At 50.4% G+C, this 26437-nt stretch overlaps 1 protein-coding gene across 3 annotated transcripts in view; it reads left to right on the forward strand.

The window, feature by feature from the left end:
- ARNT2 (aryl hydrocarbon receptor nuclear translocator 2) overlaps nucleotides 1-26437 on the forward strand; it is a 153863-nt gene that overhangs the window by 67801 nt on the left and 59625 nt on the right. For all 3 annotated transcript variants that reach the window (XM_055326401.1, XM_055326402.1, XM_055326403.1), the window contains exons 6-8: nucleotides 20549-20651; nucleotides 24235-24300; nucleotides 24645-24730. In XM_055326401.1, coding sequence (XP_055182376.1) covers nucleotides 20549-20651; nucleotides 24235-24300; nucleotides 24645-24730 — 255 coding nt within the window. The remainder of the gene's footprint in view (nucleotides 1-20548; nucleotides 20652-24234; nucleotides 24301-24644; nucleotides 24731-26437) is intronic.

Here is a 26437-nt window from a genome sequence, read left to right on the forward strand (position 1 = left end):
GTCCCTCAGGGGCTCTCTGAACTTGTGAAGCCCACCCCTGTGGTATCAGTTCTGGAAAAAGTCTCTTTCCAGCTGTCAATCAGGAAGGTAACTTCATGAAAACCATACTTGCAAATATATAGCTTATTTTCTTTGCAGCACCCAGGCTTCGTCCTTGGATGGATGCCAGAGTCTGAAATCCAAAACACATTCAACAGTCCACTTCTTGCCTTATTAGGTAACACTCCTAAGTGGAGAAAAAAAAAATCCTGATTTTTTTATCTGAGTCAGCTATTAAAGCTATTAACAGTGTTATTGAGTTTCTGTTGTTTGAAATAGAAACAGAGTGTTTTAGTAGCAAGAAAAGCATGTTTATTTTATTTCGACCCCTTGGAAGTTGCCCAGGGGTGCAGTAGACACTTGGGCCACTGGAAAAAGTGTGTGTGGCATCATGCTGCCAGAGGTGCTTGGTAAACGCACGTGAGAGTGGACACTGAGAATCATGGGCTAGTGGCTTTTCATATCGCAATGACTTTCCTGCTGGAAACCGCAGCCTGCTTGGATGTCAAATCCCAAATGTTGTTTTGGCGCCAGTTCACTTCTTTCTCGTGGTTAAATATTTACATAACCTGCCTTGTTTTGCTTCGCTTCATACACAGCAAGCTGAAGCTGCTGGACTTTGTGTTTTGCTCTCATATGTTATGTTGAAAGATATTTCATGAATCTGGACAGATTTCCCACTCAGGTTGCTGGGTTCATTATCATTGTGGTGTCCCCATGGATAAAGAGTGGGAGCAGGGTTTGTGTGCCCCTGTCAGACCTGGCCGAAGGGCCAGCTTCCCAGCCTGTGTGCATGCTCTCCAGGGGGACTTGGGGTGAGGCTGGGGTGGGCTTGGGGGCGCCAGGGAGCCAGCCAGGGTAGCAGAAGGGTCCCCGCACTTGGAGGCAGATGGACCTGGTGCCGGTTACAGTCCATGGTCCTTTACTTTGTGTGAATGACTTGACCTCCCTGGGATTCAGTTTCCTCATCTGTAATTGCAGGCGATGATACCTCCTCTATAGGGCTGCACTGAATTATGTGCAGGAATGACCTAATGGATGGTGTTAATGAGAGTATTTGGGGATGATAAAGCATTCTTTCGCTTATTAATAATAGAAAATTATATTTAAGCACTGGTAGTCTTCCACAGTGTCTGTCTGGCTCTGCTTTCTCTTCTTACCCCTCTGAGATGTGTCTGAGGATCTTGGCACTATTGCCAAGGGAAAGTGGGGAGACTCTGAGCTTTCTTAGCTTTGCCCGGTGATCGTGGGATGGCATTCCCCCTTCCAGCCTGTGCTGGAGAACATCACACATTCAGGAGGAGGGGAGGGGAGGGCAGATGAGCTTACTGTCTTTTGCTTTTTGTTCTATTCATTCGTGCATGTGTGCGTTCACACACCCATCCATCCAGCTTGTGTGCATTGAGTCATAACTCACTTTGCGAATGTTGAGCTGAGTTTTGAGGATGTAGTACTCTGGCTGATGCAGTCTGGTTTTCTCGTAGTTTATGGTTTAGCTTTGAAGAGAGGCACCAAAGAAATAATTGCGCAGAACATACATCACACATCGTGATGAGTGTCAGACAGGAAAAGTCCACAGGGCATTGAGGACGAGTAATATGGGACTGGGCTTGTGTGGCAGGCGGGAGTGTGTGAGGAGCCAGAGGTGGCTGGTGGAACTTGGTAGAGTGTGGGGAGAGCAGATCCTTGTTCCCACAGCAGTAAACAGCAGACTGCTGTAGGGGTTTGGCCAGAGAGGTCCCATGACCGGGCTGCGGGTGGAGAATGTGTGGTGGGCCAGGCTGCCTGGGGGGTCAGGGTGGTGAGGGTCAAGCTGATGGTATGCAGGGGAGACGGTGCGGGCATGGGCTTTCTGCCATCAGCGCACACCGGGCAGCCGAAAACCACAGGAATTGAACTTCTCGAGGTTCCAGGGGTCGGAAGTCCAACATCAGGATGTCAGCAGGGTTGGTTCATTTTGGAGGCTCTGTGGGGAGTCTGTTCCATGCCTCTCTCCGGGTGTCAGGTCGTGGCCAGCGGTCCTGCTGTTCCCTGGCTGTACACGCATCCCTCCCATCTCTGCTTTGGCCACACACAGCGTCCTCCCTGTGTCCAGATTGTCCTCTTGTCTTAAGGACCCATCCCTAATCCAGGCCGACCTCATTCTAACCTGTTTTATAGCTACAAAGACCCTCTTTCCAAGTGAGGCCACATTCACGGGTTCCAGGGAGACATGCATGTTAGGAGGTGCCGTCCAAGCCGGCACAGTGATGTGGGGACGGAGAGAGTGGGGACGCAGGGCTCTCAGCCACCACGACCAGCAGGGCAGATTGGTCCACTTGCTGTAGCTCTTTCTCAAATAATGGTAAGAAAGCTGATGACCATGGGTCCTTGGTGACCTCTCTTGCTGCATCATATGGTCACTGACATGTCTCTTTTGCCAGAAATGATTTAACTGTGGAGAGAGCAGGAGGCTCCTCCTCATGGCCCCAAGTGGCCCTGCTGATTTGGGCCATGTAACCCACCCCGTCTGTAGATGTGTTTGCATTCACTGGTGGTGCCTGTGGTGCATCGTCCCAGTTCACAGACCAACGTGTTTGTTGTGCAGGATGCACTCTGGGTGCTCTGCTTGGAAGCATGGATGCCCAGTGCTGTCTGTTCCGTGTGACTGTGGGCCACCAGTGTCATAGCCCCAGAAGCGGATCCCCTGGGCCCTCTGCGCCCTTACATGGTGCCCATTCAGGTCTGAGTGCCTAGAACGGCACACTGGGCTGTGTCTGTGCCTCTGCCTTGGTCTCCTGCCCCACCAGCCACACCTGATGGTGCTTATCCTCCATGGACAGTGGGGTTGGCCACCACAACCCCCCCCCCCCCGCTGAAGGGGATAGTGAGCACACATTCTCCCCCACTTCTCTGCACCTCCCGGATCTGGGGGGCCTGGAGATGGGTCACCCACCCAGCTCTGGAGCAGGGGGGCATTTAATTTCTCAGAAGTGCTCCTCTGCTGGGTTCTCCCTGATTCTTGTGCTCACTGTAGCCCCTCACCTGCTTGCATCTGACATGATTCACTGCTTGATGCCTGGGTCCTGCCTTGGGCCAGACCTGCCCCTTGGCACTTTGTGGGTGAAGCAGAGCCAGACACAGTCGAGAGCCAGGGCCAAGGCCATTTTGTGCAGAAAACAGGGGGAGATGGTCATCACCAGCTGAGGGCAGGTCCAGAGGTAGGTCAGGGGCAAGCTGGGAGGGAAGTGGTAATGCTGGGCTGCCTGAGGCGGGGAGCTGGGGGCAGGCAGCGGACATCTGATTGGGCGAGAGGGAGTGTGGCCCCCAGCTCAGGACCTATTCTGCTGTGATGGGGACCTGGCCCACTCAGGTCCAGCTTGGCCAGTCTTTGGGGTACGGACTCAGTTTCTGGATAGAGGACTTAAGTAGCAGATGTCAGGGGGCTGAGGCCGAGCACTATGCCTCGTTTCCTGAGGCTTCCTTTGCAGCTACACCTGACACCAGGGCATGGCACCCTGTCCCATCACAGGGCCCAAACTCCTTTCTCTTTCTACCCTTGCCTCCCCCATCTGAGGACCTACCATGTGTGGACAGAGCTTGTCAGGGTAAGGAGTCTAAAGCTGAAATGTGCTGAGCTTTTTGAGGCTCCACGTAGTGGTGGCACCACATGACTGATTTTCCAGAAGCATACCTCTGTGAGAGCAGTAACAGGTGCATGCAGCCTCCTTTACTATGAGGCTCGAGGGGAGTCAGGGAGGCAGCTGGTGATGCAAGGGAAGCAGCCGCTTCTGGAAGTCCTGTGTTCATTGTGGGTAAGTCGAGGCACCCTCCGGCCTCCATCTGAGCTGTGCTGCTGCTTGATCAGGAAGCCAGCTGGAGCAGGGGCACAGGGCTCTGCAGCAGCCAGGCGGAGAGGTGCCTTCCAGCAGCTTCCAGGAGCAGTGGGGGTTCCCGAGTAAGGGAGGGATGACATTCCATTCTCTCAAATGGGCCAGTGTTGGTACCTCCATCCCCTTGTAAATGCATGTGCACTGGACTCGGGAACTCTCAGTCGAGCTTTAAATTCACACACAGATTTCACCACATCCACAAACCTCAGTGTGTTCCTTTGTAATGCTAAGAATCACCTCCTCAAGATCTGTGCTCTGTGTTCTCTTTATTGTCTCATGGCTCTTCTTGAAATGAGGAACATCCAAGTAGTGCTTGAAAAACAGCTTTAGGACACCTGGGTGGCCCAGTGGTTGAGCGTCTGCCTTCAGCTCAGGTCCTGATCCCTGGGCTCTGTAATTGAGTCCCACATCGGGCTCCCTGCATGGAGCCTGCTTCTCCCTCTGCCTGTGTCTCTGCCTCTCTCTCTCTGCGTCTCAAATAAATAAATAAATAAATAAATAAATAAATAAATAAATAAATAAATAAATAAATAATAAATAAAATTATTTAAGAAGAAAGCAGCTTTGTAATAAGTGTTTAAAATCCCAGCCCTAAAATGGTGGTCTGAATCTCGGCACACATCAGAATGTCATTGACTCTTTAAAAACTTCAGATGCCAGGGCTCCAGCCCATGTTTCTGAATTACACCCTGTGGTGGGGAAAGACAGGCGTTTATATTTTTAAAAGCAGCCTTGATGATTTCAGTGTCAGCCAAAGATTAAGAACTGCTGTACCCCAGTGTGTCCCCCACCAAAAACAAACAAACAAACAACAACAACAAACACAATAAAAGAGGACAGCCCGATCTGTTTTATAGCAGGACAGAACTTTCAGCAAGGTCAAGATAAAAAAGAAACAAAATTTTAACAGTGTCATCAGTCAGCAACATAGTTGAAAAATGAGCAGCATGAGCGGTTAAACCCTCCTGGCAAGCCTTGAATTCCTAATGAAGTATCTTTTGTCCCAACTCTGATGCTCCAGAACTAAACAGACAAAAGACTTTTTTTTCCCTCCATCTATAAAAGGAAACGATAACAAAAATAACCTACCAGGATTATTGTTTTTAGGCAGATAAAATTATTTTGAGTTACTTTAGGACAAATGAGAAGACAAATGGAATCATTGCTTCTTCCTGATATGATGCAGGCTTTAGTAATATTCTCACGTGATGGCTGCATTTTGTAATGCTTTGGCTAAAAATAACTCGATTACAGAAACTCCAGAAGGATCAAGAAAATTAAAATAGTTTCCTTTAGCTTCACTAAAAAAAGAGACATATTTCTCTCAGAAATGTCATGACTCACACCAAACGGTTAAAAAAAATGCATGTATAGCAGTGATCTTTCCTGTTTATTGCTTCCTCAGTAGAAGCTAATTGAAGAAAACATCTGCATTCAGTTTTCCCTTTATTTTTATAGATTCTTTTCTTATACACCAACGCAAAGCCTCGCCTGCCAGCCGTTTACTCAGGCAGTAATCTGATGGATGGGTTTCAGTTTTCCCCTTAGTGGTGCTAACGTAAATTCTCCAACGAGCTATTTGCAATGTCATTCTTTAACCCGAGCTTAAGTGCACATTTTCTGGGGACCTAGACTCATAAGGTCTCCACACTGCAGGGCCTCAGAGTTCATTCGGGCCAGCTCTTCTCCCGCTCGTCTGTCTCCCTGAAGGATGCACCTGGAAAGTGCATCTACCTGGCTCCTTTTGGGTGCACACAGCAACAGAGCTGGCCGTGTCAGGAGACAGCCCTGTCTCCGGAATGATATGCTTGTGCTCAGTGTTAGGTCACCCTTGGTCACCCTGTCTCTGTGCTAAACAGCCCAGTTGATGCTGTGGGCTGGGTCTGGTAATCTGCACACACCACCCTGCATGCAGGTGTGAACTCAGCCATGGCTGGGGGGGGGGGGGGAAGCCACCTTACAGGAGGCCGAGCACAAGTGTTGGTTTGATCCAACCGTTATTTATGCAACATGTATGGTCACTGTCCGGGACCGAGCTGTCCATGTGGCTAGGGGAGAACAGACAGACAGTCATACAGTGAGTGCAGACTTCAAATGGTGATGTGTTCCGAGGGGGGACGTCGGGAGGCTGTGCACACAGTAGCAGGGACCCCTTGATCCCGGGTCGGAAGTGATCGGGGAGCAGGGCAAAGCCTCTCAGAGAAAATGATGCTCAAACTGGGATGGGAAGATGTGGACGGAGATCCGTGATGGGTAGGGCCTGAGAGTGTAAAGAACAGTCCCAGCTGTGGGGACAGCACGGGGAAAGGCCTGGTAGTGGGCAGGTGTCATCGAGTCTGGGGAGGTGACAAGGACTGTGGCATGTGCTGCAAGGGGAGGCTGGGCCAGTAACAGCCACAGGGGGCCACAGTACACCTAGAACTTACTAGGAGCCCGAGGAGTAGTCCTCCCTGAAAGAATGCTAACAGGTTCTGATTGGCATATTTATGCATCAAGACTTTTTGGGTGCAGGGGAGGAAATTTGTTTTGTTTTTGGAGTCCAAGAAGAAAGGGAATGAGTGTTTGTTTACGTACCATATGAAGTGCTGTGTGAAGTAACTTCACACATATTTCTTATTTAATCCGTAGTGACAAGCCTTTATTTATTTTTTTTAAGATTTTATTTTTATTATTTATTCATGAGAGACAGAGGGAGAGAGAGAGGCAGAGACACAGGCAGAGGGAGAAACAGGCTCCATGCAGGAAGCTGGACATGGGCCTCGATCCCGGGACCCCAGGATCACACCCTGGACTGAAGGTGGCACTAAACCGTTGAACCACCCGGGCTGCCCGTGACAAGCCTTTATTTATTGATTTATTTCTTTGGCTTATGGATGTTGGATTGTTGAAAAGTCTGTCCTTCCTTCAGTGGAGCATCCTCGCTCCTCTGGCAAGGATCAGTGCTCTGTGGTTGTGTGTAGGGGTCTGTTTCTAGACTCTGCTGGCCCGCTGACATCATGGTCTGTTCATATGCCATTTAGTGTAGCTTTGTCATGAAAGCAGGTTGTGTTCATCTCCCTCCTTTGTCCTTTTCCACAGTTACTTTGGCTCCTCCCGGAGCATTTCCACATGAGTCACAGAATCAGCTTGCCTGATCCTACAGAGAAGCCCTATGGGAGCTTGATTGGGGTACATCAAATCTACAGATCAGTTTGGCGAGAACAGATAACATTTTGCATCTTGTGCCCCCATGCAACTTCTCATCCCTCCATTTACCTGGTTTTCCTTGGATTTCTCTGAGCATTATCTTGTTATTGTCAGTATATGGCCCTTGCACATCTGTCAGATTTATCTCTTAAGTACTTTGTACTTTTTATGCCAATGTACGTGGGTTTTTTTAAATTTCAATTTCTGATTGTTCAGTGATAGCATATGGAAATAGAATTCTTTTTCTTGCCTGATTGTACTCTCGGACCTTTATCATTCGTGGAATATAATGTAGAACAGAAGTGATGAAAGTGGACATCTTTGTCTTTTTCTGCTCACACAAAGAATTTAGTCTTTCATCATTAAATCCTAGGCCAGCTTGAGTTTTTCATGGTTGTCTTCTATCAGCTTGAGTAAGTCCTCTTCTGTTCCAGTTTTGCTGAGTATTTTATTAGGAATGGATGTCAGATTTTGTCCGATACTTTGGGGGCACCTATCGTGATGACAGTGTGGTTTTTCCTTTGCAGTGTGTTCATGGAGGTGAATTACATTGTTTGATTTTTGAGAGTGAAGCCAATCTTTCATGCCTGAGATAAACCACTTGGATGATGATGTACTACACTCTGTGTATGTTACTGGATTTGACTTGCTGACATGTTGTGTAAGGAATCTTGTAGCTGGTTCACAAGGGATGTGTCTGTGGTTTCTTCTCTGCTGTCATGATTTCACTGTCTTCTCACTGGTGTTGACTTGTGTGAGAAACGCAGTGTCATCCTCGTCTCTGTCCCTCTGCACAAAATACCTCTATTCTGGTGTTAAGGTTTTTCTTTCTTATTTTCTTTTCTGTAACTGGTGTTGAACAATTGCATTACGGGTTGCCTTAGTGTGGTTTTCTGATGTTTATTGTAGTTGGTGTTCATTTAGCGTCTGTAATCTTTGGGCTTAGGTTTTCATTGTATTTATAAGAAATATCAGCTTTTCATTCTTCAGATGTTTCTCCTGTTCCCATTTTTCCTTACTGTTTCTGGGGCTCCAATTACAAGTATATTAGACTGAACGAGTTCCCCCACAGCTCACCGATGCTCATTTTATTTCTTTAAATCTCTTTTATAAAAAAAAAATCTCTTTTATCTCTGTGTATTTCATTTTAAAAAATAGGTTTTTTTGGTTCTCTGTGTTCAAGTTCACTAATCTTTTCTTCTGAAACAGCTCATCCGCCCTTTTTTCCATCTTGTGTCTTTCCACCCTGAGACCTTGCAGTTTTCACATCCAGAATTCCCATGTTGTGCTCTTCTTCTAATCTCCCCATTGGTGTTTGACCCTCAGGGGGTTCCCTCATAGGCACAGGCTGATTGGCAGCCTGATCCTGGGCACCTCCCACTCTGCCTATCCTTCCTGGGAATCCCAGCTGCTGCTGCCCCACTGGTCCCCTGGGGGGCATGCCCTCCACTCCCCTGGTTTAGGCTGGGCCTGTCTGGTCTGCCAGGCTACAGCCCAGAAGTGCTCTCCAGCTCTCTAACAGCATCACCGTTGACTGCCCTCATTTGGGTTTCGATTCTGAAATCATGTTTTTCACCTACAAGCAATCTTTCGTGGTCTCGAGTCATTTTCTTTTTACTTATGGAAGCTCTTCTCCAAATCACTGAGATTGGATATTTCAGTATCACCTGCTCACTGGAATGTGTTTCCTGGGGGGGTGATTTATTGTAATTTCTCAGATGACTTCTTTGTTATATGCTGTATCTTCTCATGCCTTCATTTAATCTTCCCCCTTCCTCACCTTTTTATTCATCCTCTGTTCCTAATGCGTGTGAAGAGTTGAAATGGGTTTGGTTGGTGTGTATTTCTTTGAAACTTACCTTTTCTAGAATGGGGCCCGGTTGTCGGGGGCAGGGGGCACTTGGAGGCTACATCAGGCAGAGGTGGCTGTGGCAGCCCAAGATGGGCAGGGGTCTTGCCCTCCTCTTCACGGGGCAGGTTGGCTGCTGGGAGTCAAGGTGACGTGAAAGCTCTGCCCCTGGCCTCTCTTGTCCAAACCCTGGGACACTTTTCTGCTTCCTGACTCCCTGGTCTCTTTCCTGCTTGCAGTTTTGGAGGCTTCTGAGGGGGGGATCCTCATATCTATTCCTAGGCAGTCCCTCCGTTTGTATTTGTTGAACCACAGAGCTGCTCAGAGTCACCCCCATCCCACACTGCCTGTGCTGCTCCTTGCAAAAATCCCTCCATGTTTCAGATCTAGTCAAGGCCCTTTACACTGTTTTTCTGTGTAGATGCAGATTTTTGTTGCTATTTTTGTATATATTTTTTTTTTATCATTTCATTAGCTATTTGCAGGGGAGGCCAGGCTTGACCTGAAACTGCCTTCTGGAAGGACATGTCAGCTTGGGCTCCTTCCACACACCAGGCGGCCTTTCTGCAGCCAGGGAGGGAGAGGAGGGTTAATCATTTACCGGTAAAATGAAAGCCCTCTGGCTTGAGTTTCTGGCATTTTTGTAGCATGATACCCAGAGAGGAATGTATTTCTTTAAAGCACATCCCAGCATATTCTAAACGGGAGGAAGCATTTGTACTTTTGTCTGCTGATTAAATAGCAGGATAGGCCTGGGCTGGGGGAGGCTGGGGGAAGGGGTGATAGGGGGGTTGCAGGGAGATGGGGGGGACTTGGGGGGACGGGATGGGGTGGTGTCCAGTTTGTAACGCAGAGCAGAGATGCTGGCAGCCCTCCTGCAGGCATTCTGCCCGGAATATGCGCCCCAGAGAAAGTTAGCAATCTGTGGCCTTTCAGAGGGTCGTGTGAGCTGGGTTGTCAGTGGCAGAGGTGGTACAGCCTGTCACCCACCATGGAGCTCTGCTTCTTGGCATGGATTTGCTCCAGGATTAATCCTGGCCTTGTGACTGCAGTAGATGGTTGTGTCCATTATGCTGTGTGCAGACTTGCTGCCCGCCTCTTGCCTCCAGAGTGTCTCCTTAGCACCGTCCCCAGATGGTGGGGTGGGAACAGAAAAGGATTGACACACAAATCAGACTGCTTAGCTGAAAGGCACCTCTGATTGTCAGTGGGGCCTGTTAGTCGCAGTGCTCAATCCCTGCTGCCAGCCCTAAGCATGGGTCCGTTTGTGTTTGCTGTCCCACAGCCATAGGCTGGAGCCCTAACCCAGAGGAGGGATGGTTCCCTGCAAGCCCATCCCTCCTCCCCGGAAACGTTTCCATCTCTGGGATGGCCAGGAGCACTAATTACCTCCGAGAACGTGATTGCTGTTGCCGGTGCTCATGGCTTCCAGTATCCTTTGCAGCAGACCTGCCAGGACTTGATCCCCAAGGCTGGGCATCTCTCTCTCCCTGTCTCAGAGATGGGCAGCGTTAAATATTAATGCTAGTCTTACAAATGTTTGCTTCTAAAGTCTAAATTATTGATAGTCTTACATTTAAAATATAAATCATGTGAATTTCCCCAGATGGTTGTGAGGCAGTTAGCAGTTGTGCTTTGACAGTATGCTGTGCACGGACGGATGGGTCTTTCAGAAGCATGCTTCCTACACACTGCAGTGCCTGGCTCTCCTGCCTTTGGCCCAGTGACCACAGGGAAGCCCAAGGCTTGGTTCCTCTGTGTGCTTCCACCAGTCCGGCCTGTGTCACCAGCTCCTCTCCCACCAGGCTCCAGCCAGATGGGACCTTGCCTCATCCCCAGACCCCCCTGCCCACCAAGAGCTTCCGTGTCCCCCCTCGTGACAATATTGTTTTGAAGAAAAGAATCTATTTCTCTATGTGGTTTATTCCCATCCCAGAGATGTGGGGCTATGTTTTGTAATCCATTTTGCCCAAATTCACCCCTCCGGCCCCATTCACATACCACCCTGTGATCCCCTCCCAGCTTGATCGTAAGCATCCTATGTGGTGCAGGAGAAGCCTGCCAGCATATGATCCGAGAGGGTAGAGAGTAACGTAGCCTACAAGTCGGGTAAGGGAGCTTCCCTCGGTCCCTGCTATAACCATGTGTCCTGTCTCACAAAACCCTTCTGAGACTCCAGCACTAGTCTCCCTAGTGAATAAATGGCTGTGATCTGGCCAGTGGGACACACACACAACCTGACTTTTGTTGGATGTGAGCAGCTCTTCCCTGCCTGGGAACCTGAACCTCTGCCACTAGGCAGGTGCCCTGTCTTCTTACAAGATGATGGACTCCGTGAGCATCTTCATGTGTCCCAGGTACCCCCTGGTTGGGGGTCATGGTGGGCAGTATATTCACAGGCTCCTTGGGGGTCCCTCTCCTAGTTATTCAGTCAAAATATATGTGAGTTCTGCTGGGAAGGGATTTTACAGAAGTAATTAAAGTCCCAAATTAGTTGACTTTAAAAAATGGAGATCATCCAAGTAGGTCTGACCCAACTGGGTAAGCCGTTATAAAAGGAAAAGAATTTTTTCTGGTTGGTGATAGAAGGAAAGTCAGAGATTCTGAGCACAAGAAGGACTCCATGTACCATCGCTGGCTTTGAGGACTGAGGGGGCTGTGAGCAGAGGTTTGGGGGTGGCCTCCCAGGAAGGACCCCATCCTGGAGACCCACAAGGAATGGGGTACCTCAGGCCACTAAGGGTGAGGAACTGAATCTGCCAGGAACTCAAATGAGGCTAGAGACAGGTTACACCTGCCCCCCCAGAAACCCCAGATGAGAGCCCAGCCCAGCCTCATAGGGCCCTGAGCAGTGAGCCAGTCAAGCCCACCCGGGATATGGACCCAAACAACTGTGAACTGATGAGTGGGTGTTGTTTTTAGTATCTGGGTTTGTAGGAATCTGATACATGGCAGTGGAGACAAGCGTGGGTACCATTCTGTTCAGGGCAGTGGTGCCCCTGAGCCATAGTGGGTCCCCAGAAGAATAGATGGGGCACCTGCTTGAGCTGCTTACAGCCTGTCCCCACCACTAAAGGGTTAGACGTGGGTTTGGAAGAGCCCAGCACCATTGCCAGGACGACGACGGGTGTATTCTTGATGGGGAAGTGCATAGCAGAAAAGCTTTTTTCCCCAGAGGAAAAATTTTAATTTGGATTTGGATTTTGTTTGATTTTGTGGTCTCACTTTCACATTCATCTCCAAGTATACGTAGTGTGCGTGACAGGTTGCACTCTTCAGTGTGACTCCCATGGTGCTCCTAGCCATGGTCATTGGCCATGCTCCTGGCATGGTCAGCCTGGTGTGGTTCAGGCTGGAGCGGCCAGGGGGCAGCCACCCTTCCACTGGGGGCTCCGGGGGCTCCTCAGAATGGGGCTTTCTGACTCTGCCTGGGTGTTAACTCCCCACTTCCCAAAACACCGCAGGCCTGTGCTCTTTGGGAACCTGTCTGCCGAACCAGGGACTGCACTGCCGGCACACCGCTTCTGCCGGGCCTTTAGAGAACTGGCCACAGCCCCTACAGACAGGGGCGCACCTGGCTGGGAGCAGGGGAGCCTGAGTGACAGGCGGGAGGCGCTAGGCGGCCTGGAGCCCAGCCAAGTTTTTCCACCTTCTCTGGGTGGGATCCGTGTCTCACGCCGATTCTCTCTGCTGTCATCTTGTTAAAGAGGGACCATATGTATATAATCTGTCATCCAGACCCGAGCACTCTGGGAATGAAAAGAAGCTCTCCTAGTAACCGTGCTGGGCCAGCAGGCAAAGCCAGGACTGCCTCAGGCTGGCCCTGCGAGTGCTCAGTTGCCACACCTGCCCTTTGGGGTGCTGCCACCCTGATAACTCCACCCATGTGCACATGCAGACCCCCTCCCTCCCGTGAGTCTCCTGAGACTGGCTCGCCTCATCTAAAGGTGTCTACAAAAGCCAAAGAAAAAACTGAAAAAGCAATAGATACCCACACAAGAATTACCAAAGAAGAAAACCGCCTGGGATTTTCACAGCCCAGGTATATGAGGCTGAAGCAGGTGTGTGAGACTGACCCCTCGCCCCTCCCCGCCCTGCTGCTGGGGTCTGCTGGGGGCTCTCCCCCTCTCTGCTGAAGGGGAACAGTTGCCCGAGCAACTGCTGCCGTCAGGAGCATGGACTCTTCCTCAGATCCCCATGGTAAGGCCAGTCTTGGCTGAGTTGTTTGGGGTCTCTGGCTTCAGTTTGCTTTGAGAACTCCACACCATAGCCTGAGTCTAGCAGAGCGGGGAGGTGGGGCAAAATGAGAGGCCGCGTTGTTCACAGAGAATCTAAAACAATACTAAAGCCTACTTTAAGTTAACCTGCTTTTTATCATCACCACAGACCAGCAGTTCTTGGAAAATGATAGAATATTTGTCCCCTCTGGGGCTGGCCACTCGCAGGGCCCTTCTCTCTGCTGCATCCTGGTGCATCACTGTAACCTACTTCCAGGGTTGGGATGCAAATCACATACACACTTTTTTTTTTTTTGATTGTTGTACTAAAGACTTTTAAAACATTTAAATTCAATTAACTGATACATAGTGTATTATTGGTTTCAGAGGTAGAGTTCAGTGACTCATCAGTCTTAGATCACAGTGCTCATTCCATCCCATGCCCTCCTTCATGCCCATCCCCCATTTACCCCATCCCCCACTCCCATCACATGAAATTATACACAGAAAATGTCTCCTGATATATGGCTCTTAATAAAATCCAAAATAAAAGTTAGTCCTTTATCCTTCCTCTTTTGTCAAAGGCCAGAGATGGTTGCATTCATCTGTGCTGTCTGGTTGTAAGTAACTAACATTGAATTAGTTTAGGTTTTAAAGAGCGGATCTATTGGCGCCAGAGATTTGAATATCCTGGCAGTATTCTTTCACCAATTAATGCCTTCATTGCTTTCTTAGAGTCAGTTTCATTGTCCTGGATCTAGTTCTTCGTGAAACTAGTCATTGCTGCTGAAAGAGCTATGCTCACATTCCTAAGGAAAAAGGAAGAGGAGAGGTGGGAATGGTCATATCTTGCCTGTGGAGGACTCTGATTGGCCTGACTGGAGCATGTCCTAGCTTGGGGCCCAATCCCTATGGACAGAGGGGGGGATGTGGTAGTAGGACTGATCCAGCCTGTGATAGGTATCCAGCTATCAACCAATCACTGTGGGCAGGAGGTGGATGAGGTGCTGTGATTGGTCCAACCTGTGTCAAGTGCACCACCATCAACCATTCATTATGGCCAGGGAGGTGGGATGGTGTAAGAAGATGGCAAATCCTTTCCTGATATTCAGAATAAAGGAATAGCACAAGAGCATTGTAATGGGGGCAGTCTGGGTGCAGAGAGTAACAGGTCTCCCTGGGCAACTCTGTTGCCCACCCAGAGCCCCAGAGTAGTGGGAGGCTCAGTGGATGCTGCTTTTGCTCTACTTTGTTCTGGAGTGGGCCCCACGTGCACTGCCTGGATCCCTGTGCTGGGGGTGTGTTCGTTTCTGTGTGCACAGCTGCTTACGTGGCCCGGGTCAGCCTTTGAGAACAAGAACACGTTGTCACTGGAACAGCAACCGAAGTCCCTTCCAGCCTCTGGGCCCCCATTCAGGGGGCCACACGTCTTTGGAACAACATCAAATAGTGTCCATCATGAGACCTTTGCTTTGCTTTGGTTGCTAATAATTTTCTCTTGTTTTCCTCCTTTCCTGTCTTGCTTTTTCTTCTTCTTAAACCAAGATAAGATGTTTCCAGTTTTCTAAAGGTTTCTTTTGATGAAATACTTCTAATTTATATTTGTACTTCTGCTGTAGCCTGGGGAGCTGTTTTATGAAGCACAAAGCCTTCTTTTGTGATCTTATCCAAGACAAACTTCTGATTCTTCTTTTTTTAAAAGTACTGCTGATCTAAATAGTACTTAAAAATCAGCTTCCTGAAAACAATGACAGAAGGCCCAGTGGAATCTGTGAGCATTCTTCTAAAGTAGGAGTCAGCAAATGTTTTTTGTCAAGGGCCAGGTAGTTGAGATGTTTGGCTTTTGTGAGTCATATAGATCCTTTCGTGACCACTCAGCCCTACCATTGTAGCACGAAAGTAGCCGGAGATAATAAATCAGTGAAAGTCTGTGGCTGGGTCCCAATAAATATTTAAGTAACAGGGAGTGAGCCAGGTCGGGGGGTCAGATGTCACAGTCTCCCAACTCCTGTTCTAAAGCATTTCATGCTTTCGACTTAGAAAAATGATTGTTGAGAACCTTGAGATGTGTCATAATTCTTGTGGGATCATGGAGTGGAAACACAGACTTCGGCCCAGGGTTCCCTGCGAGTTCATGTGGGGCTTGGAGGGACCAGGTGTTGCTGTTGACAGCCTATCCTCATGTGATGCAGTAATTCCATGTTTAGGATTCTATCCTAAGATGGTTGGCATATCATTTTTTCCAGCCAGTTACTTACCACAGCATTGTTTGCCATGTAGAAAACTGGGACTACCTTCATATTCAACAGTAAATCGTCTATGCAAAATGCTATTACAGAGACTTTCAAGTAATGTTTATAGTTAAATTTCTGTGTTGATGTTGTGACGTAAGGTGAAAAAATACTTACTGTAGCACCTCAATTAATTAAAAGAAAGAGCAAGCATGCATAGAAAAAGATTTTCCGGAAACATGCCCAAATGTTAATAGTGGTTTTCCCCAGACAGGAAGATTATCTGGGATTTTTACTGTGTGTGTGTGTGTGTGTGTGTGTGTGTATTTTATTTTTCCAAAAGACCACTTTAGTTTTAGACTAAAAGCACTCTGAGGGGAAAATAAGTAGTTCTTCAACCTTTTAGCCCAAGATAGTGTTCTATGCAGTATTCTAGAACCTTCTAAAATGCCCTCTTCCCTTGAGAAGTCTGGAGACCAGGGCTGGGCTGACTTTAGGGCAGCGTTCCTGACCTGTGACATTCCAGTCCAGGACACTGTCATCTGGGGGCTCACAGAGTTGCTGCCTAGACTTCTATTGCTGCTTGTATCTCATTCTTAAAGGGGGTTGATTGAGCTTCTACACATAAGTCATCAGAGCTCCATATAACCTTCTGAGCAGACATGTTGGTCACATCTCCCAGTTGAGGGAACATGGAGTAGCGTGCTCATCCCCCCACAACCTGGTCAGGCAGGGGCTGTGCCTCTGATTCTTGCTGCCTCTTCATTCTGGAATAGGATACTTCAGGATTGGGCTATGCCCTTCTCTGGATTTGTGCATCAAATCCAGAAAAATATCTTCCCATAGCTGCTGGTTATATGGGAAGATTCCTGGGGCCTCTTGGCCAGAGCTGGTCATGGTGTCCAAGGGCCCTGCTTGCTCTGAGGTTGGATCTACACCTGGAGGGAAACTGATAGGTGTTGAGGGTTCGGATGCTGGCCTCTTGCTGAAGCAGAGGACCAGAGTGGGAGGACTGCACATGTGTTTGAATGTAAAACTTCGGATGGAACCATTGTAGATGCCTCAAGTTCCAGAACACCATGGTGGGAGAGGTGGCTGCCATGGGGAGGAGGGCAGGTGCTGAGTGGGGATGTTGAGGGGTCTTCTACGTGGGTGCTGGGACCAAGTCAATGATGGCAGGTCTGGAGGTAAAGATAGAGAGAGGAATGACAAGCCGGAATCAGAGCAGGAGATGGGAAGTAGGGAGACAGAGACATAGCAGGTGCGCCAGGCAGACTTGTGAGTTTTGAAGGAGCTGTGGGTTAATGACAGAGTGTGGATGGGCTCTGGGGACTGAGGAGGAGGCACAGCCGCCTCTGACCACTTGGCATGTGGGCTGTGGGAGGGTCCACCCCCTCTCTTGAAGAGGTGCTGCAGGGCAAGCAGTTGGTCAGGTTGGCTGGCCAGCTTGGGGTTCAGGGAACTTCCCAAGCCGAGGGTATAGGAGTGAGTTTGGTGCAGGATGGGCGTTGCAGAGCCTGTCCTGAGGAGGGAGGGCAGGAGGGGAGGAGGGAGCATGGCGCATGGTTGAGGAGTGCACAGGTGAGAGCTGGCCGCGTGGCTGGGAGTTCAACCCCCGCCAAGGGGAGCAGGCTGGGGTGGGGGGCACCCGGGACAGTGCCACAGCAAGTCCTCTGGGTGAGGTTGAGCTCTGGAAGGAGGCTGCCTTGTGCTTCGAGGGACCCACTGGGACCCAAGCTGGGCATTCGGACCCACGGGTTGAAGCCTACCTGAGGTTTCTGCGGCCAGGAGAGAAGGGGGGCGGGTGAGGGGCGAGGTGGTATGCATAGCAGCCCCATCTCCATGTTCCCTGCCTATGGGGGAGCCCCGTTTGCAAGTAAGCCTGACACCCAGTTGCCGGTGGGACACAGAGTGACCCCTAATCCCCTTCCCTGGGACTCACTGCCCAGTGGTGGGGGTAGCTGCTTGCCTCCATACATCTCCACTGCTTTGAGGAGGCTTTCTGTGCCCGAGAAAGCCAGAGAGGCTCACAGACAAGTAAACGTGGAAGCGGCTGTCTCTGGGGTCCTGACAGCAGATCATGGAAATGTGTTTTCTCATTTCCTCGTATTCCACGGCTCATGTGTTACGCAGCTGTGATTTATTTTCAGAGCACACTTTGGAATTTGACAGACTCTCCTGCTGGCCTGCTTCACAGCTGAAACCATTTGCCATTTGGTAGATGATAAAGCAAGTGACAATTTGCAATGAAACAGCCACAAGAAGAAGCCGTCTGTGCGTGAGACAGACAGGTGTCCACCCTGGAGGTATAGCCAGCATAGACCTGCCAGCCACCCAGGGCCTCCCTCTTAGTGGTGGGGGCCTGGGTAGATGGATCATGCCTGAGGATGTCAGGGCATCAGTGGGCACCTCTGTGACCGCTGGCCTCCTGAGTGCAGCCTCCCTGCCGCTGCTGTGGGTGCCAGGGGAGGACAGCCTATGAGGCTCCAGCTCCAACCCATGGAGACAGAGCCCCCCTGGTGCCAGAGTGGGTAGGACAGGAGGTGACCGCCCTGCCCAGAGCACACTCACCTCCGCTCCTCCCTGCTGGAGTACCTAGACCACACCTTCAGGGAGGCCTTCTTCAAGGCCCTTTAGATTTCAAGTGATAGAAACCCATTCAACTATTTATTGCAAAGGATTGGGTCTCTGGTCGCATGTTTACTTTTCTGCTGCTTTATTTCTGATTATAGCATTTACACCACCTGACCAAGTCCCCCCTCCCTCCCCACCTTCCCATTCTGTTCTTTGGTTCTTGTTGTCTGTCCACCTGCTGGAGTATCACGGCCTCTGCCCGTTTCACTCCATGGTTTCAGTGGTGGCCAACATATTGGAGGATTTAATAAATACAAGGCTAACTTGTGACAATAAGGATGAAATAGGCAGGCAAAGAGCCCAGAGCCACAAATGGGGCCCTGGTGGCCTTGACTGGAGCAGCCTGTGGGGCGGGGAGCTGAGGCTTCAGGACAGGTGTGGAGGTGAACCGGGACAGAGCCCAGGGAGCAAGAGGATGGGGTCTCAGCATCGTAAAGGGTTTTTCTCTGTTCGCCAACCAACCAGTGACCATGATCTGATGGCGTTTGAACACTGGGCGGAGTAGCTGTGGGAAGGGGCCGGGTGGGAAGCGTCTGGTGCACCCACAGTAGGGAGGGGATGCAGCATTCTTGTGCAGTGGGAGCAAGGTGCGTGATGGATGGGCATCAGTCTGTAAACGTTTTGTCGTAGGAACAGGAATAGAGGTAAACAATTCATACTAGCACATCACTTAATGCCATTGTTGCTGCAAAGTCCTTCCACGGATGGGTGCAAACAGTCCAGTTTAGCCAGCATGTGCACTGCACCAGGCACCGTTGGCTGTTTCCACTTGGTGCCTTGCTGCAAGGAACGGAGGTCAAGGTCAAGGTCAAGGTCATGCGAGTATAGTGTGGCAGGTGTTACAGATGTATCTCCTCCACTAGCCATGAAGATACCTTGTTCATGTTTGCATCTGCAGAGCCTCACAAGAGGCCAGCTCTGCAAAAACACTAGATAAATATTGAGTGAGGCCATGGATGAGTGGGATAGAAAGGGGGAGAGAGCTCCACATGAGGTGGCCCGAGAAGGCTTCCCGGGGTTGTGATGTCAGGATGGTAGTGGACATGGAGCAGAGTGTGGACTTACGGCGGAAGGCACATGTCTGCAAACGTGTCGCCCTTGGAGACACGGACGTGGTGGGCTGTGTGCGGAGCTGCGTCACCCTGCCTGGAGGCCACTGCTTGCCCAGCTCACTGAGCACCCAACACCGGGCTCATTGGAACGGAGGTTCACCCTGTGTGCCAAAGACACACGAGTGTCAAAGAGGCGCAGGAGAGAAAGAATGCAAAACATGCTGCTGACGTTTTACATGTTGGAATGGTGACGTTTCAGATACATTATTGAAAGCAATTTACCTGTTTGTTATAACTTTTTGAAAAGCGTGTCTCCTAGACCATGTAAGGTTACATAGGCGGCTCTCGTGACCCTTCTCTTGGGCAGGGTAACGGGATGTGTGGCAGAACCAGGGTGGAGGGGTGGGCAGGGCCGTGTTTTAGAGTACTCTCTGAGGACCCTCTGGAAGTGCTGCCTTTCCAGCCCAGATGGGCTGCCAGACATGTGCTGTCTACACAGCCGGCAGCCATAATGGAGGTACAGAGACAGAGGGAACACTGGGAGCCAGTGAGTCTCAGTGGAAGGATGGCAGGTGAGCAGAGGAGGTGGAGACACAGGTGGGGATGCAGGGATGACAGAGGGGAGGGACTCCCATGTGGCATCTGGAATTCTGACCTTCATTTCCACGTTGATGGCACATTTGCTGATGTCGGGGAGGAGTGGTGGTACTTGTACTGGTGGTCTTGGACAGGGATGGAGGGGATGGAGGGTCCAGTGCTAGAGGGGATGGAGGGGGTCATTGCTGGAGGGGATGGAGGGACAGGTGCTGGAAGGGATAGAGGGCCTAGTGCTGAAGGGGATGGAGGCACAGGTACTGGAGGGGGTGGAGGGGCCAGTGCTGAAAGGGGTGGAGGGACAGGTGCTGGAGGGGATAGAGGGATTAGTGCTGGAGAGGGTGGAGGGGCTGGTGCTCGAGGGGGTGGAGGGGCCAGTGCTGGAGCCATAGGCACAGGATGATTAATGTCCAGAGGTGGTCATCACCAGGGTGGGCAAAGTTGGTTAGGGGCGCATGGTGGCAGGACAGCTGATGGCCCAGCTGGGGTCTCTGGGGGATGAAGGGAGGAAGGAGGAGTGGAGACCAGGGGAGTGGGGGTTGGGATTTGCAGCAAGTAGGTTGCTGGTGACTTTGATGCTGTCTCCGTGAAATGATGGGGAGAAAGAATCCAAGTTAGAATGACTCCAGGTGGTGGCATCTGACAGAGCAGGGACAGCAGGTAGAGACGGGCCTCTGAAGAAGACGAGGCATTTAGGATTGTGTGGGTTTTGTGACTGTACATGTTTTTGGACAGAGAATGCTGGGGATCTGGGAAACAATCTGAGCAGCCCTGTTTGTCCTCATTTGCAGAGCGTTTGAAGAAGGCTCTCCCCTCGCACTCCCATGCCCCCACCAAAGGCAGAGGCTTACACATGTGTCCCTCTCTCTCCTAGGCCGGATCCTGGACCTGAAGACGGGGACGGTGAAGAAGGAGGGTCAGCAGTCTTCCATGAGGATGTGCATGGGCTCGAGAAGGTCCTTCATCTGCAGGATGAGGTTTGTGGCTGACGGGGGGCTGTGGCTCGGGGTGGTCCACTCCTTCTGTTCCGCCAGCAGGTGCCTTCCTGGGAGCCTTCCCAGACCCTGCCAATGCCACCCATCAGATCCTGGCCACAGCTTGGGAACTGGCGCTCTCTGTGGTCTGCCTGGGAGGGCCCTCATCCTGCTCGCTCCCCTCCTACCCTGTCTGATGCCCTGCCGGTCTCTGCTCACTCCTGGGGAGGCTCCCCTGCCCTCTAGGTCCCAACTTTCTACCAATTCTTCAATCCTGTCCAGGCTCCGTATTTCTCAGTATGTTTCACATAAGATCTGTGGATTTCATACCTTCTCTTGTGTCTCCTGCACCAAATCATACATCAGAATCAGTGTTTAATTCCAATATTGTTGATTGTTGTTCCGGGTGTGTCATGGCTCTGTGAGCAGGTGCTGGCTGCCCGAGGATAGGGGCTTTGGGTTTTTCTTCCTGGGCCTCCCATGACCTGCAGTGGAGTGTGGTTAGCACGTGGCTGCTGAGGACATGCCAAATGACTGTGCTCAGGGGTAGAGAAGGTTCTATCCCTGAAGAAGAAGGAACAAGGATTTTGAGACTTCAGTCGAGACCTCCCTGTATCCCGAGGTCCTGTAGGGAGGGGGGCGGTGGGAGGTGCCTGACAGGCCCGTCTGCCTGGTGTGTACAGTTTCAGAGGCTGTAAAATGAGGCGATGGTTCTCATTCATTCAGTTACTCAACGCATTTATACTGAGGGCCTGCTGGTGCCTGTGGTTTTCAAAGTGCCAGGCTCAGCACTGATAAAGCAAATCCCTGAGTGTGTAGAGCATCACTTGAGAACAGGAGACACACCATAGACAAAAGTACCAAGTAGATAAGGGAACGCCAGATAGTAGCTGTTGAGGAAAGTAAAACTTAGGGGCTCACCTGGTTGGCTCAGTGGTTGAACATCTGCCTTCAGCTCAGGGCGTGATCCCGGGGTCCTAGGATCGAGTCTAACATCGGGCTCCTGGCAGGGAGCCTGCTTCTCCCTCTGCCTATGTCTCTGCTTTTCTCTGTGTGTCACTCATGAACAAATAAATTTTTTTTTAAATCTTTAAAAAAATTTAAGAAGAAGGAAGTAGTAGGAGTTGTTGGTTTATGTGTTAGTTTATAGGTTGGTTAGGGGAGGACTCATTGATAAAGTGACGTTTTGAGTGGGGACATCTGGGAATATCTGCGGAAAGAAAACACCAAGTAGACAGAACAGCAAGCGCAAAGGCCCTGAGGTAGGGATGTCTTGTCATGCTCAAGGAACAATAAGGCTCTCTCCCAGGAGCAGAGTGAATGGGTGGGGGAGGAGGGAATGGTCCTTAGGAAGGTCAGGATGTCAGATTACTTACTAGCCTTTGACTTTTACTCTGAATGAGATGGGAGGCTGTTGGAGTTTTATCATAAGAGTGACATGTCCCGAATTACATTTAAAATTTTCACTCTGCATGCTTGTGGAGAATAAACCTCCCAAGAAAGAACAGGGTGGAAGTGAGGAGGCCATCCGTAGTAATAAGCCAGGCGAGAAATAGGCTAATAGTGACTGCAGTTTAAAAAAAAAAAAAAAAAAAAGTGCTTAGATTTCATTAGAAAGATAGGGCTAGCCTCCTGTAGATGCCTCTGGGGGGAGGCCAGGCGTCTGAGCCCCAGGCTAGGCCTGCGGCAGGGAGGCGAGGAGGAGCTGCAGGCAGGTGGCAGAGAACGAGGGGGTGCAGGACATTTCTGGGAGGAAGACGTGATCACCGCAGAGGCTCCTGATGAGTCCCAGATGAGAGGGCTGGGCCGTGCCGGCCGCAGAGGCAGGACCAGCCAGAGCTAGAGCCCCCGGCAGGGGAGCCAGGCGGGCCTCCCCCTCTCCCCCAGCACCTCAGCCTCTCCCCACTGCCCCGCACAGCCCTCCTTGAGCACCTCTCCTAAAAAGTCCTTGGGACCCACGCCAAGCTTGATGGTGTCCCTGAGCTCCTCCCCCTTCCTGCAGAGCTGCTTGAGGGTCTTGGGCTGGCTCAGGGGAGCCTCCCACAAGGCCACCCTCCCCGTTTGCTGCCGCCCCTGTGACTTGCAAGGGCTGCCCGTGTTGAGAGGAGACCTACTCTGTACCCTCACACTGGGCCCTGGGGCCAGCGGGCAGTTTGAGTCAGGGGTGGGTGTCCTCTCCTCAGAGCCAGAGCTGGCCCTTCTTCCAGGAGACAGGAACAGGACTCCCTCTTCCACCTGCCTCAGGTCACAAGATGGCCTTCAGGTGACAAAATACATGAAGCTACATCCAACTTAGCACTAGCATATCGGACAGATGGGCACGCGGGGCAGCAGGATTCCCTTGTGCTGGTGTCCACCTGGAGACAAAACCCCATTGGTTAACGTGGTGTAGCCCATGGGTGCCTGGTGCCCGGGTCAGGAGCACACACCCGCCCGGCATGGTTCCCTGGACATTGCCAGCCACGGCAGCTCTGAGTTATGGCCCCAGGCAAGCCCTGTGAACACCCTCCCTGGGAGCATCCCGGTGCCCACTTCCACAGCAGTCTTCACGCTGTGAGCACCACCCTGTCACACAGCTCAGGCCGCCCCCTCCCTGCCCTGGCGCGCCCTGGGGGGCATGCTACCACTGGGTTTTTGCACAACCAAGTTCACACTACCTGGATTCACCTGTGAGGTGGCAGTGCTGCCATCTACTGAGCACAGGACTTTGTCCTCCCAATAAAGTGGGTTAGTGTGAGGAAGACACTGAGGGCCACTCCAGCTTGCCCAGGCAGTGGGGTCCTGTGTCAACCCTCCCGGGGGACAGGCATGCGCTGGCAGCTGCCCCAGGTCTCAGAGGACAGGTGGACTCTTTTCTTGGCCACGTTGAGTGTGAAGACATGCAGAGTGGCACCTGTCATGGAGTTGGCAACTGGTTGCCCACATACGACTGGGTGGACCCAGCAGCAATCGACTCCTGGTCACTGTGCACCTGTTCAGAGCCTGAGATGCCACAGAGAAGAGAGGCTGGAAAGGTCCCCCCAGAGCAGGCAGTGGGATGCCTCGCGTCCCCTGGTTCCCTGGGAAGGACCCTCAGAAAGGCTGTCCCTCTCTGTCCCCACTCTGCCCTTGGCTATCAGGGCCCATAGGGGTCATGTTATCCCCTCCGGGAGGGAGGGTTCCCAAACCTACGGCCAGAGCCAAGAGGATGTTCCTTTTTACCAACGGGCACCATGTGTTTGGAGTTGCTGTCTCTGCTGAGGCCCGAAGAGACACTACTGCTGTCATCACCCACCTCGCTGCTTTCCCGAAAGCCACCCCGTGACACAGACATGTATCTGTAGCATGGTGCATGCCCACAATCCCCTAGAGTCTTCCTGTGTCTCTAGCCTCCAGGCTGGGCCCCATGCTCTGCCAAGTGGGTCACACTGGCCTGGTCTTCAGTGACAACCCAGCTCAAGGAGTGCAAGGCCAAGCCTGCCCTTTGGAAGGGACCTGGCTGTTGGGTCACCTGGGTTGGTGTGTGAGGGTCAGGTAAGACCCACCTATCTGGCTGTAGCAAACCTGCTAGAGTCTCTACTCACTCTAATTATTTATCAAATCGTAGGTGTGGAAATGCTCCTTTGGATCACCTCCCTCTCAACCGAATCACCACCATGAGGAAAAGGTTCAGGTCAGTAGGCTTTTCTGACATGTGTTTGGGGCCATGCTGGTAGAAAGCCCAAATGCGGTGAGCTCTACGGGGTGGCAGGCTCTGAAGAGGGGCTGAGCACAGGGAGGGGTGTGCAGTGTGCACATCTGGGTCACATCAGGGCTGCATTGGGACTAGGGCTGCGTGGCCTGGGAGGGAAGGGAGATGGATGCTGCTTAGCAGGACGAAAAGCAGGGTGGTAGGAAGGCAGTGTTCAAAACCACAAGGTAAGTGTGACCCCAGTAGCTCAGATCCCAGGGGAGCCATCGGCGGCCTTGCCTCCCTGTCAGGTGCTAGAAGCCATCTCACACATGCTCTTTGTTTAGGAATGGTCTTGGTCCCGTGAAAGAAGGGGAGGCCCAGTATGCTGTGGTGCACTGCACGGGGTACATCAAGGCCTGGCCCCCAGCAGGTAAGCAGAAGCCACATACTCATCCCAAGGGAGTCAAATGCTCTTCATCCCTTACCCTGCTTTCTTGCTAGGGATCTATTCCCATGGAAAGAGGCAGAAAGATATTGTTATTTTTCTTCGTGGTTAGAATGTAACCATCTTCATAATTGGAAAAAATCCTACTTCTTGAAGTGGAGGTTTTTGAAAAGAGCAATCCTGCAGGGATGGTGGGAGCCTCAGCCGTTTTTGTGGTCTGTTCCCTGGAGCCCTATGTGAAGCCCAGGTGGTAGTTCACATGGTACTTCTGACCCTGATGGGGGATCCAGATGGATGGTCCTCACCATGATAGATGTAGAGCTGCCATATGATGGAGAACTCCCACTCCTGGGTGCACTCAGTGGGGCCCAGAGCAAAGAAACGTGCATGTAAATGTTCATAGCTATAAAGTGGCCATAAAGTGGAAGCAACTTGAATGTGTGCATCAGCTGATGAATAGATAGATAGATAGATAGATAGATAGATAGATAGATAAAAAGTAGATACAATAAAATGTTATATAGCCAATCAAGGAAGCAAGGATTGATCCATGTTGCCATATTGGGGAGCCTGGAAAACATCATGCTAAGTGGAAGAAGCCACGCAGGCAGCATGTGGCCTGATTTCATTTCTGTGCAATATCCAGACAAGGGAAATCCTAGACAGAAAGTAGTTTGTGGTTTCCGGGTGCTGGGGAATGACTGTCATGGGTACGGTGTTTCTTTTCAAGGTGACACAGGTATTCTGAAATCAGATAGGGGCGATGGTTGCACCACTCTACCATCAAAAAACCACTGAATTGTACACTTGATGGTGGCATGTGAGTTCCTTGTAGACAACACATCGTTGGTCTAGTGCTTTTACCCACTCTGACAATTTGCCTTTTAATTGGTATATTTAGACCATTAACATTTAATGTGATTATTGACACAGTTTAATAATGCCTAGCATGTTTTTCTATTCATTGTATTTGTTCCTTCTTTTCTTCTCCTCCTCTCTGCCTTCTCTAGTTTTCATTGAACATTTTATGGGATTTCATATTCTCTCTTGACTTAGCATATCAATTATATTTCTTTAGAAATATCTTTACTGGAGAACCTGGGTGACTCAGTCAGTTGAGTGTCTGACTTTGATTTTGGCTTAGATCATGATCTCAGTGTTGTGGGATCGAGCCCTTTTTGGATTCTGCACTCAGTGAGGAGTCTGCTTGAGATTCTCTCTCCCTCTGCCTTTCCCCCTGCTCCCTACCAAAATAAATAAATAAAATCTTTAAAAAAAATCTATCTTTACTATTTGCCTTAAGTTCTAAATACACATTTACAACTAATGTAAATCTACTTTCAAGTAATATTGTACCACTTCATGGGTAATGCAAGGACTCTGTCATTCGGCTTTCCTTCCTCCTCCTTCCATTTCCTGGAGTTCTGATCCCCTACAGTTCACTTATCTAATTAACCTGCACATGGTTGTTATTATTATTACTTGGAACAAACAGAAATACATTAGCTCAATAAAGAGTAATAAAACTAAAAAAGTTCATCATACCTTAATTTATTCTTTCTCTGACACTCTTTCCTTCATGCAGATCTGTGTTTCTTTTTTTTTTTAATCTATTTATTCATGAGAGAGAGAAAGAGAGGCAGAGACACAGGCAGAGGGAGAAGCAGGCTCCATGCAGGGAGCCCAATGTGG

The sequence above is a fragment of the Nyctereutes procyonoides genome, unplaced genomic scaffold (assembly GCF_905146905.1).
Source record: "Nyctereutes procyonoides isolate TBG_1078 unplaced genomic scaffold, NYPRO_anot_genome, whole genome shotgun sequence".
Taxonomy (NCBI): Eukaryota; Metazoa; Chordata; class Mammalia; order Carnivora; family Canidae; genus Nyctereutes; species Nyctereutes procyonoides.